We start from the raw sequence: 12527 nt of genomic DNA, 5'->3' as shown, positions 1-12527 counted from the left end.
GCTGCAAATCTGACAAAATTAAAATGAAAATGCAAAATGGATAAATCAACAGCAAAGTGACAGTCTGTGATTCTGACTGTCTCTCTAGCAGCAGGACCGCTAGAGAGAGTTTGAACTTGCAAAAGGGTGCATATGGGGCATTTCTGCCCTTTTCCCATGGTTATTTCTGACCCTGTATAAAACGTTTAAGAAGCAGCAGAGAGAATCCAAAAAGCCAGCATCTATAAAAATAGCTCATATATTCCAGTAATGCTCCATACCACCATGACTTTAACATCAGTCTAACACCATCCCAAGAGACTCACTCTCTCAACATTCAGTGCCTGAGTGCTTCACTCTGTCTTTCTCTACACTTGAGTAATGTTCTCTCTCCCTAGTACATTCACACACTCACTCATACAACTCTCCCTCTCGCTCTCTCTTTCTCTCCTCCTAATATTCTCTCACCTTAGCATGCACTTCTACCTCCTGCTCTTCACCTGAGTACTACTGCTGTTTCTTCGCCTCAGAGGCTGTTACAGTCTGTCAGACAGAGGCTGCCAGATGGGCTGCATTACACCAGATTCACATCCTCAACTGACCCTCATCCTTGCCTCCCCTTCCTCTCTACTATGCCGCATTCCCCTGTGCTTTCTCTCTTTCTTTTTGAAAGTCCACTGCTAACTTAAATCACATCATAAAGAAAAGCATCGCGCCACGTCATCACCTGGAGCAGCCAATGGAATCTCCCTCAGGAGCTTCGGGGGCAGGGCAGCAAAACTGGTGCAGGACAGTTTGGCTCCTGTGGAAGAAAAAGAAATATGCAAATTGATCTGGGCAATTTACAGTACATTAACCACACCAGCACAGTGATTAATTCTACCATGCATTCATTATTCACTGACTGATTCATATTTATTCAGAAACATTTTATGTTAAAATATTGAAACCTCTTCACAGAGGTCACCTTGATTTGTTTCTGGTGACCCTTTTTAAAGACATTAATATAAATTACACTGACCAACATGATTAGCCCTTCAGAAAGGAGTGATGCTTTTTACATATATACAGGGTGGCGGGGGTAAATTAATAAGCACGACTACGCCACCTAGGGGAATTTCTGGTACTCAAGGCCCAAAAAGAGAGACACCCAGGTTCAAACAGACTTGGATACCAGAGACATACTTCCAACACTTAATCACAGTTTGATGATTATTATTTAAAATTTCCCCCACAAGAGGCAGGTCAGGACACGAGCCGCCTTCTGGACACAGACAATTAGAATAAAACAAAGCAAAATATATAAAACAAATAAAATAAAACAAAAGCAAAATTGAATTTAATATTCTATGGATCCATTTATGTTTTAATAAAACTTCGGCAGAAGGAACAGGGCTGAGGGCTTACTATGGCAGAGAAAAGGGGGTCTCCTACACTACACACCACACGTGACCACACTGCACACCTCAATGACACCCGAAGTGCTCTACGCTACAAGACAAGTGAAATGGATTTCACCACCCAAATCAGTCTGCTTCCCATTTCAGCCCACGGCTCCTGTCCAGCCAGAAAAATTAAATATAAAACACAGAACAAACTGTAACACACACACACACACAAGCACTAAGCCCCAGAACAATTTTACAAAACGAAAAGACAAATAACTGAATTTAAACCAAATACTAACATAACCAGAACACTAAATAATGAAAAACAAAAATAATGCAGTCAACAACTTCACTAGAGTAATACAAGATTCAAATAATAAGCCACAAATCAAAATACTCAGAAAACTAAATTAAAAACCTTAGTAATGAAATCAAAACCACAAAAATAAATAAATAAATAAACCAAAATGGGAGAACCCAACCAAATTAATAATGAACCACTTATTTAACAGCCAAAACACTAAAGAAACAAATCAAACTAGTAGCTAAATTAATAGAGTAAAATAAAAGAAATGAAGACTGAACAAAATATTTAAACAAAAACACTAAGACAAAACAGAACCAAACTAAGAATTTAAACACTGACAAAACAGAACCAAACTTAGAATTTAAACACTGACAAAACAAAACCAAAATAAGAATTTAAACACTGACAAAACAGAACCAAACTTACAATTTAAGCACTGACAAAACAAAACCAAACTAAGAATTTATGCACTGACAAAACAACAGCACTGCAGGGAGCTGGAAGCACAACCCAACACATATATCTATGAACCCATACTGCAGAAAGTACTCTCCTACTTTATTTCTCTTGTGCATTTAAATGAACCTTTGCACACAGTGACAGGACTGAATTACATTTCAGATATTTGTCATCTGTAACTCTAATACCTTAACTTATCTTACTTATCCATTTAGAAAATACAACACTTTCAGCAACAGAGTTATGCTGTTACACAAGGGGGCAAACCATGGTATTGAGCCCTAGGATGTAGGCTAGGGGCTGCACTCAAAAAACAGCAGAATATCTGCTTATAATAACAAAATCTGGTCTTTTCTGGTCTATACAGAGTTTCAATTGCAGGAAATAAGCTACATTTATAATGACTAGGTAGAGGATCACAGTGAGTTTTTGCACTGCCCTGTATGCTGCTTGCCTGATTTTATTAAACTGAGCATGCTGAGCAGATATATTGACACCCAGAGTACGTAAAATAGAAGGCAAAAATGAAGAACAAATTTCATCTCTCTCATTGAAAACAAATCTTCATATTTCTCTGCTGGACAAACATTTGTGGTAAGAGATATTTAATGTGTTGCCTTTCATTTTGTTTTCTGCTACCTCATTATCTGATCTGTGAACTTCCCTCTCTTCCCTGTTTTTCACTTTATTGTAGAACTGTCTCTCTTCTTCGTTTTGATGATCATTTTCCTTTTGGTCATTGTTTGAAGTTTGAAGCTGAAGTTATTGGTTGACTCAAAGAAGAACAAGAGCATACAGTGTCATTGAGGTAAAGCACTGCTATGAAAAGCTGTTTGACAGGTGATAGTGCCCTCTTGTGGTGGACTTTTAATCTGCTACATGTGAGTGAGTGAGTTAGTGAGTGAATGAGTGAGTTAGTAAATGAATCAGAAGATGATTCACATCTAAAGGCTTCTTGCTGATTTGTGCATGGCAGCCTGCTTTCCTAGTTATGTAACCGTGTTCTGTATTGGACCTTAAATTTGCTCAGTAAATACTGTATTCTGTCACTCATATTACTCTAATTATATTAACACCACCAGAAGTCAGTTATGAATGTTTTATATATTTTATTACTATAATTTATTTAATTTTGGCTATGTCTTTGTGCCCCCTCAAGTGCACTTATCTGCCCCCTTGTTGACTCCACCTCTGAATGCATTCAATACTCTCATTGAATATTTGTAATAAAACATTGCTAGCATTGTAAATAAGGTTGAAAATTCATTACACAAGCATGTTTGAAAAACTCAACATCATTGATTATATCTTCAGTGGTATAATTTGTTTGTCCCACAAAGCCCTGTTGTGTTTGAGGCTCTGGTCTAGATTTCTTCCTTAAATAAACATTAGAAATAATTCTGAAAAGGCTGTAATGTTGGCTTTTGTTCATGAAAAGCACAGACAAACAAGCAGCCCAAAGCTGTCATTGAGAGATTCATTATGATTAAGATGGCTGAACTGTAAGACCATGACTTAAACATCAGACTGACAGACTACAAGCTTGGCACAGTCCTAATTTCACTACAGCACAAATCCTACGGGGAAACACACGCATATACATCAAGCATTTTCCTTCCCTGAGGGAAATGTAATGGGACTTAATAAAGCAAAACACATTTTTCCAGTTAGAAAGGAAACTATTTACACACATACTGACATTCACTCAGAACACAGTATAAACGCAGTGTGAGAGGTGCACTGGAGCAGATGAGTGGCTCTAAAAGGAGTAGCAATTCTCTCTCGCTTACAATCGCACACAAGACACACACACAAGTTTGTATTCCTGTCTTTGTGGGGTATTTTCCCTGACCTCCACTGATATTTCCATGTCTAACGAGCCATAACCTTAAAGACCCCATCTCATGAACCAAATGAATTTTTTTTCACTTTTTAAAAATAAGAGTGTTAAAAATAGAGTGTTATGTAGTATGTAAGCAACAAATGGAAACCCTCAGGGCCTTCTATGCCTTCAAAAATGGCCTAATGATCTGGGAATTTAATAAGAGGTCTGTATTTTTGAGTGTTTTAATCATTTTTATTCATTAGAATGTCCGCATTAAAACTCTGCAAGCACTGGTCTTAGGGTTAAAGTCTTTAAATGTCCAAAGTTGTTAAACCATGGTTTCTGGGTAGATACTGGTAGGGTAGCCCTTCCATTGGTTAGGCCTTAAGGAGTTGAACTGAAGCCCTAATGTGTCAGATTAACTACCAACATAATAAGTAAGTGACAGAGTAATCAAGTGATCGTGTTTTGATTTCCAATGTGTGGGACTAACTGCATTAAGGAAAATGTCACTTTAGGCCTCCTGGAAGTCCTGTCTGTGAACGGAGTCATAGTCTACCCAACAGGTTTCTGCCCCCGCAGCAGCTCTATGTTGAGCCCCTTTACTGAAGGAGTCACTCTAAAACACATGCAGATAAGGTACAATACACATTACTGTCTTTCACAAGCTTCCAATAAAACATGAAACATCTTTATAAGCTTAAAATGACTGTTTAATCTAAAATAGCCGAACAAAGGTTCACGTGCATTGCCATTAGCTTTGTGCTAAACACACTACTAGTATCCCATATGGGTGCTAGAAGAAATTAGCACTATTATAGAGTTTTTTTTTGTCATATTTTAACACATTTGGACATTTATGACTCAAACTGAAGGCCTAGCTCTAATACTCAGAGTTTGCTCTGGTAAACATGGCAAATGTTTCAAAATGTACGAATCACTCCCAAGTCCAGATATGGACATTAGGCTACAAAATGATGCATTTTCAGTCCATTGTTTTTGTGATGTCATGCATTTACATTTATCCACCTAAACAGCCTATAGCAGTTTAGCTCCACTAAAAAAGGTTCCACAAAGGATTCTATACACAATATTTTTTAACTCCCTAAAGAACCATAGATAAAAAATAGATTTCTGAGTGCTTTCACATAAAATAAATGTTCTATAGCAACTTATGGGTCATTCCTAGAACCTCTGCATTATGTGGAGTTTCTTTAAACCTTCTAAAGGTTCTTCACACTTACAACACACACATCTCATTTACATAAATAGTTCTCTAAATAATCATCCACTAGAAGGTTCTTTAAGACAACCAAAAGTAGTTTATCTACAGCATCATGCTTAGACCCTTTTTGGCAGCTTTATTTTTGACCCTGCAGAGAAAGAAAGCAGAGTCAGGTTAGGCTGTGTTCTGCAATAAGCTGACAGAACAAAAAGTCTTTGATGATTTATCATCATCTGTAAGTTGAGATGGAACAGCAAACGTGTCCTTGCTTAATGCATTTTTGTGCCTCTGCTGATGTGCCGCATACTTGAGTGCATATTTAAGTAAGTTACACTCCCAGTGCAGCAACTGTAACACTCTTTCCCTCTACAAGGAACACCAAAATTAAACTGTGGTCCCATGAGTGATGATCAAAGTACAACACTTTTAATTCTGGTGAGTAACGCTCTGATGGTTAGGCTTGTTCCTCATGTGTGGTGATGTATGTTCTGTCTGTGTACAGCATACACCACATCAAAATTCATGTGACTTTGGCTGGTAAGTGCAATGGAGCAGAATGGAAAAACAAATCTGAGCATGACAGAATTATTGATGTTAAAAAGTTTATGAGGAAAACTGTAGACTAGACTTAGACTAGACTACCACATGCCTATATATGACTTATACAGCTGGATACCTCCAAAATTGTGAAAGAAATGGATTTTATACAGGTGAACAGTAATAGTTGCCACCTATGGAAAATGAAAAAATGTCCTATGTAAAATTACAGGTTAATTTCCATTACAGAGAACACAATTCCTCACGTGCTTATTTGCTAAAATTAACTTACTGGAAAAATAAAAAAAACGTAAATTGTAGCCTGTGCAAAAGTATGTTAAACTCAGCAAATAAATAGAGGTTGTACTCAAAATTTGGTAGAAAAAATGGCACATTTAAGCTGTTCTCTTTAAGGATGTATTAATTTATTTTTACTTTAATAATTTGAGGTGGGGTATTTGCATACAACTTTAGCAAATATGAGAAAAATGTAGGAAAGGGACCTTTTAACCTCAGCAAAAGATATTTAAAAAATAAATAAATAAATACCTACCTTGTGGTGGCCAGCCAAATGTCCCCACACAAATGTCAAAATGAACATATTTTTAATCATCGTGGGGACATCTGGTCCCCACAAAGAGCGGAATACTCATAAACACAGAGACTCACAGATACACAATCTCTATCTGTAGAGTGGATTAGGATGCAGCTGGCGGATCAGCTCTACATGCTCTATGGGAATTTCACTTAATGCTCCACTTTATGCACAATGTGCTGCAGTGTATGCTGTGTGTTTGTATGTGTCTGTTTGTGAGTGTGCATGTGTGTGTGTATTTTTTATGTGCCTACACATGCACTTGGTCATGTCTGAGCAGTATTAGGAAGTGCTCTTTTCCTACCGCTGCTTCACATTAACGTGACTGCCTTTGAAGCTCAGGGTCGTGCTGCATTAAAGCCCTAATCAGGAGTCACTCCATCTGGCAGGCTGATTTTTCACTACTGCAACAAACACAGCTCTCCAGTCACATCAACACCTCGCTAAAACATGCAGTAAGGCATCCTTTCTGGTTCGAAACTCAAACTGAACACACTGCAGTATGGGTCTGGCAGCTCCTGACTGGGATTAAAGTAAAATAGCTATAAAACTGAGATGATATGCAGTCAGTGTAAGAGCAACGTCCAGCAGTAATGACCTGGAAGGAGGCAACAGAAAACATGAGGGAAAGAGCACACGGAGCAATGATGCTTGTTGTATAAAGAGATTAATAAGAGGTTTACTTAGAGATTTTTATGTGCATTCATAACTCATGATGCAGCATCAAAGCCAGCAGAGCTTAAAAAATGTACATGACTATATCTTCCTCTAAGCATTCATCCCGTCGACAGGATACCAACCTGCAGGACAACACAAGAGCTAACAGCACTGAAGACACACAGAAACACTCTTGCACACAACCACAAATAGGACCACAGTCAAAGGCAGAGAAGTAAACCTTAGACTTCACAAAAATATTCCGATGTGTAAAGTAACACTTTTATTATTGCCAGTAATTCAAATGCTACCATATTAAATTGTCAGAACTTTTTTTAATTGCTGCCAAAATATGATTTCTCTCATCAATATATGACCAATGTGGTCAAATCAAGACTGTGCCACATTATATTTTCAATGCACAACAAACTTGCCACAAAATTATGCTGACAGTAAAAAACATTTATGAAGTCCGACTTGAATGAAAATCCTAACGTAATTGTTTTCATTTTCAACTTTGGCCAGTAAACTAGTTTTTTTCCACTGGAAAAAATGTCACTTTGCAAAGTTCTGTAAAAAATAACTTATTATCATGATGTGGTTTTATGCACAATACTGTGCAAAAGTCTCAAGCATTGTTGCATTTAAGCACTTAAGCACTTAAGAGACCAGACCATATTGTTGAATATATCGTTGCTGTCAGAACAAAACCTTGTATCTCCAAAATGGTAACTTCACAGGAGAAGGAAGAAACCTACTTGACTTTTAATGTACGTCAGTGGAAAGTCATTTTGAGTCATTTTGGGTCATTTCTTTTGGTCAATTCATCATGAAATTTAAAGAAATACAAAGGGTGACAGGCATTTTCGAATTATGTCAAAAACTGAAAAACATCAAAAATGGAGATACAAGGTTTTCTTCCGACAACAGCGATATATTAAAGATACTTTGTATTGTATCTGTAGCTCATTTCTCTCTCTCCTTTTTAATTATTCTGTTCTTTGTGTTATTACTTGTCTTTATCCTTTGAAAAGCAAAACAACATATTTTAAAAAGCTTGATTCTATTTGTTTAAATTCCATTACCAGCACAACTGATTTAACATAATGAAGTATTATTTAATCAAACCTTAACCCAAAATAATACTGGCCACAAGGAGAGGACACACTGACACTGATACATAAAATCACTACTTGACTAATCTCATTTAATTTTATATTCATGTTTATTTAATCACATATTATGACTTTTTCTGAATAAATAATTGCTTACTGGCCAGATAAGTAGCTTTTCCCAGGTGCACAGTACCAGTATAGTATGTAGAGTATATTCAGATATTCACATGGGGCAATACGTTATGGTCATCTGAGACACTGAGCTGTATGCACATCTGGCACATAAAGCCATTCGTTAAGTTTGAGTTTCCAAGTAAAAGGACTTTTGTACTTTAGTGCTCACATTATGCACACATTAGTGACTGATGACTGAAACTAGAAGAAACAAAATGGCCCAAAATGGAAACTCCACCGGTATTTCAAAAGTTCTGCTTAATAAAATTGTCAACATGTAAGCAAAGTTGTTCCAAGTGCTTTGACATGCAATGCTCCCTTTTAAAGAAATGTAGCGTTAGACCTGATCACAGTGGTGGCTTTAGGAAGCAGATATCTCAAGTCTTTAATGCCTTTAAATAAATCATTAAGAGGAAAATAAAAGTCATTCAGAGTGTTTTGATGTGAAATGATCTGTTTTAAAAAAACGTTAACAAGTCAGATTCGTTCAGTGTGGTGGTGAGAGGGGCTTGTGGTCTGAAGAGTTTAATGCCTCTAAAAGCCCCTCACAGAAAGGTAAACGCTGCCTGATGCCTGAGACACTTTTTAATTATAGTTTTTACAAAAGGTGTTCGCACAAACCATATTTTTAAAATCTTTTGATGGTGGAGAAGTATTTGCAGGGCACGGTGAGGCAAATAGTCCCCAAAGAATATATACACATACATACATACATATATATATATATATATATATATATATGTATATTAGATTTACTTTTATTTAATCATTATCAACATTACATAGTTACACTTCAGTTTGCATTGGAAAGCACAGAAAATTGTTATATTTGAGTTGTAGACATTGTGACCCCTGGTTCATATCACCAGCACTGTAAAGAAATCAGAGTCAGATCAGAGTCAGTAAGTTTCTCTACAGTGAACCACTTCACCTTGAAACATTCTGATTGATTTTGTTTACATCCCAACGACTATATTACGCTGCAATTTTGAAAAATCGGTGGAATGTCACTTTAAATGCCCCATCTCTGTATTATATAATAACATATTATATATATTTCACCTTTAGAGTCTATAACCGCCGGTACTGCTGTATCGCTACAGCTCTAGTCTAAAGCACGCCGTGTAGAGGGGAGGCAGTGAGGCTTTAGTGGGGGACCATCTGGACTCTGCGCTCCCTCAGTAGAGCTTTAACGCCAGAAGAGCTGCGCAGGCGGAAAGATTCACTGCTGATTGAATTATTGATCAGTAGTTCCACATCAGCGCGCGCACACGGTAACGGGTCTGTTATGTAATCTCAGCGGCACGTGATCTGCCTCAACTCTGCACGGCTGTCGTGGTTTTTAAAAGGTGTCTAACGTGCACACTTCAGCTGTGAGTGCCATTAAAGCGCGAGACTTACTCGGAGCTCCGCGGGATGCCCACGGCTCGGCACAGAGTGCCCGCGTTCTGCGGGACGAGCGAACGGCAGCACGTCTCACGCGAGTCCTCGGGGCTGGAGTCCGGGCTTCCGCCGGCGGGAACGAGCTGCATGTCCTGCGGTGAGTGGTGCTGCTGCGCCGGGGCGGAGGGGGCATGAGCCGGACCCGTCCCGTGCTGCTGGGGCGCGCGGGGCAGGCTGGAGGTGCGGGGGGGCGGGGGAGGGTGGTGGCGCACGGGGTGTCGGTGCGTCGCGTCCCGGAGCTGCCGGTTCTCCACGAGCAGATCCCCGAGCCTGCGCTCGAGCGCGTCGATCCGGTGCCGCTGCGTCTGGATGAGGCTCTGCTGGTTCTGCACGATCGCCGTGAGCTCCTTGAGGTACAGCACGGCCTGCAGGGGGTTCTCCAGCAGGCTCGACATGGCGGGGGCGCGCGAACCGAACCGCGGGAAAACCGAGCGGAGACCGAGAGCGCGGCGACGGAGGCAAGAGGCACCGAGTGATGCGCTCAGCCGAGAGAGATGAAGAGAGAGAGAGAGAGAGAGAGAGATGAAGAGAGAGAGATGAAGAGAGAGAGAGAGAGATGAAGAGAGAGAGGATGATGATGGAGAGAGAGCCTCCCTCCTCCTCCTTCTCCTCCTCCTCCTCCTCCTCCGTTCTCGAAGCGCGCGCTAACGCAGCTGACGCGAAGATGTCAAAACAGAGGAATAAGGGGGAGGAGCCGTTTGTGACGTGACGTCACGGCGCACGCAGTAGCGCGTAGAAGAGAACGAAAAAAATTGGTGTATTTCTATTACATTAATCCTAATATAATATTTTAATATAATATTATTTTTTAATGTTAATGTTAATTTAAGATGACTGAATTTACAAACATTTCAAAATGGATATAATCCTTAAGTAGTTTATATTACGTTTGCAAAAAATATTTAGATTATTAAGTACTCAAAAAATCAACTTTCTTGTAAATGGCCCAGAAGTTGTTGAGCACAAGCCAGCAGAAGTGGGCAGGGCTCACTGCAGCTTTCCACTGAATTCAGTGAAGCTTTTAGGTCAGTATGTTCAAACCCCCCTGCTTTAGGAGCAGAGACTGTTCAGACTCATAATATCATATTCACACCAATTCTGAAAATGCTGATTACACATAATACTTCAGTTAATAAGGTGTCATAGTTTGGTTATTAATAACATTGATTGTGCCCACTGCTAAAATAATGACTGATCCATCTTCACAAATACTGCTGTGGGGAAGTTCAGGTGTGGTCCAGATGAGATATCGCAATGTCATGTCGTTGTCATGTAGCTTAATGGGACTGTGTAAAGCATTCTGGGCTATGTTCATTAAAACACTGCCTGTAGCAGACAAAGATGCCACAGCAGGTGAGTGTTAGATATTGTCCCCATCCAAAAAAAAAAAACTCCAAACTAGTGCAGAAGAAAGCAAAAACATACTTAATTTTGTGATGTAAATTAAAACGAAGAGATTTTATTCCAAGTGATTTTGGATCATTTAAGTGAGATTAAGTGACATTTCTCTTGGTCCAGTCATCAAACAATGTAGGGAAAAAATTTAGAAAAAAAATTAGTCACTTTTTTTGTGCAGCAATGACATGCAAGTCTGTTTTCTTCTAGAAACTTTAACATTGTTAAGCATTATTTAGCTTTCTATAATAGCGTCTGTGATGTTGCTTTTAGAGGCGTTACAATTTTCAGACGTCTGGTTCCTATCAGCACCATTGTAAACAATTCTGACTCAGTGAGTTTCTCTAATGGAGAATTTCACATCAAACCACTCTAAATAACTTTGTTGAAACCTTTGAAACGTCATATAACTAAACTGATCAGTTAGTATCATGAGTCACACAGAGCTAAAGGGGATCCGAGATATAGCTCTGTATGCTGTTGCTGACTCATGACCTCAATAAAGGACTGAAACCTGAGAACATTGATGTCTTTACTTTTATTCATTTTCACAGTAGTACATATTCCACTGTACATGTCAAAATGAGCTTTCAGAATGTGCATCTTGATGTGATGAGTTGAGAATCTCTGAAACTGAGATGTGTCAACTTTTAGGCTAAATGTGAAATGGCTTAATAAATCACAGCTTTAGCAGGAATATAAAAAGACATGAAAAAACAGCATCTGAGAAAAACAATACAGAGTCTGAGAACCACAGTAACTCATCATCCTTCCTTTCTCTTCAATAGTTTAAAATTGCACTTAATACAGAGCTACTTTTCAGCCATCACACTTAAACCTGTGCACATACATATAAACAAAGCTTTAAAGACAGCTTTTACATATATGGTTAGGCTATTTCAAGCATACTGTAAACGTGTTGGGGTAAATCTGTTTTAGTGAACTGTACTCTGAAAACAAGTTAATTTCTATTTCTATATTAAATTTCAATCATTTCTACAAAACTGAATGGTTGTGATGTAAATAATGTCATTGTGAGTGGTTTAATGTGCAGTGTTAACTTACTGACTCAGATCTCTTTACCACTGTTATAACAGGAACCAGGGATTGCAATGTCTGGAATACAAATATAGCCATTTTATTTGCGCTGAAACAATACATGTTTCTTGGGAGCTATTTACAGCCTTACAATGCCCATGTATTTTAATTTAAGTATTTTAAAAATATGTTTCAGGCCAAAACTCTACCTCTAAACAATGCCTCGGGACTCAGACAGCATTTCATATAATCATTTCTATGAGGTATCTTTTGAAGGCATTAAATCTTTTAGATTCCCATTACCACCACTGTGAACCATTACAGTTCTCTGTGTTTTTCTAGAACACTGCACTCCTAATCACTTTGAATGACTTTGTTTACTTATCTCAA

The 12527-nt window shown here is 38.6% G+C and overlaps 1 protein-coding gene across 2 annotated transcripts in view; it reads right to left on the bottom strand.

Moving 5' to 3' along the window:
• The window catches only part of iqsec3b (IQ motif and Sec7 domain ArfGEF 3b), a 46464-nt gene extending 36071 nt beyond the window's left edge, over positions 1-10393 (bottom strand). For both annotated transcript variants that reach the window (XM_017685595.2, XM_017685596.2), the window contains exons 1-2: positions 9663-10393; positions 707-781 (exon numbers count right to left, since the gene is read on the bottom strand). In XM_017685595.2, the coding sequence (XP_017541084.1) occupies positions 707-781; positions 9663-10099 (512 nt within the window). In that variant the 5' untranslated portion in view covers positions 10100-10393. The remainder of the gene's footprint in view (positions 1-706; positions 782-9662) is intronic.
• Positions 10394-12527: the final 2134 nt, after the last annotated feature.

This window comes from Pygocentrus nattereri, chromosome 7 (genome assembly GCF_015220715.1).
Source record: "Pygocentrus nattereri isolate fPygNat1 chromosome 7, fPygNat1.pri, whole genome shotgun sequence".
Classification (NCBI taxonomy): domain Eukaryota; kingdom Metazoa; phylum Chordata; class Actinopteri; order Characiformes; family Serrasalmidae; genus Pygocentrus; species Pygocentrus nattereri.
This window is presented reverse-complemented; position numbering and strand designations above follow the sequence as displayed.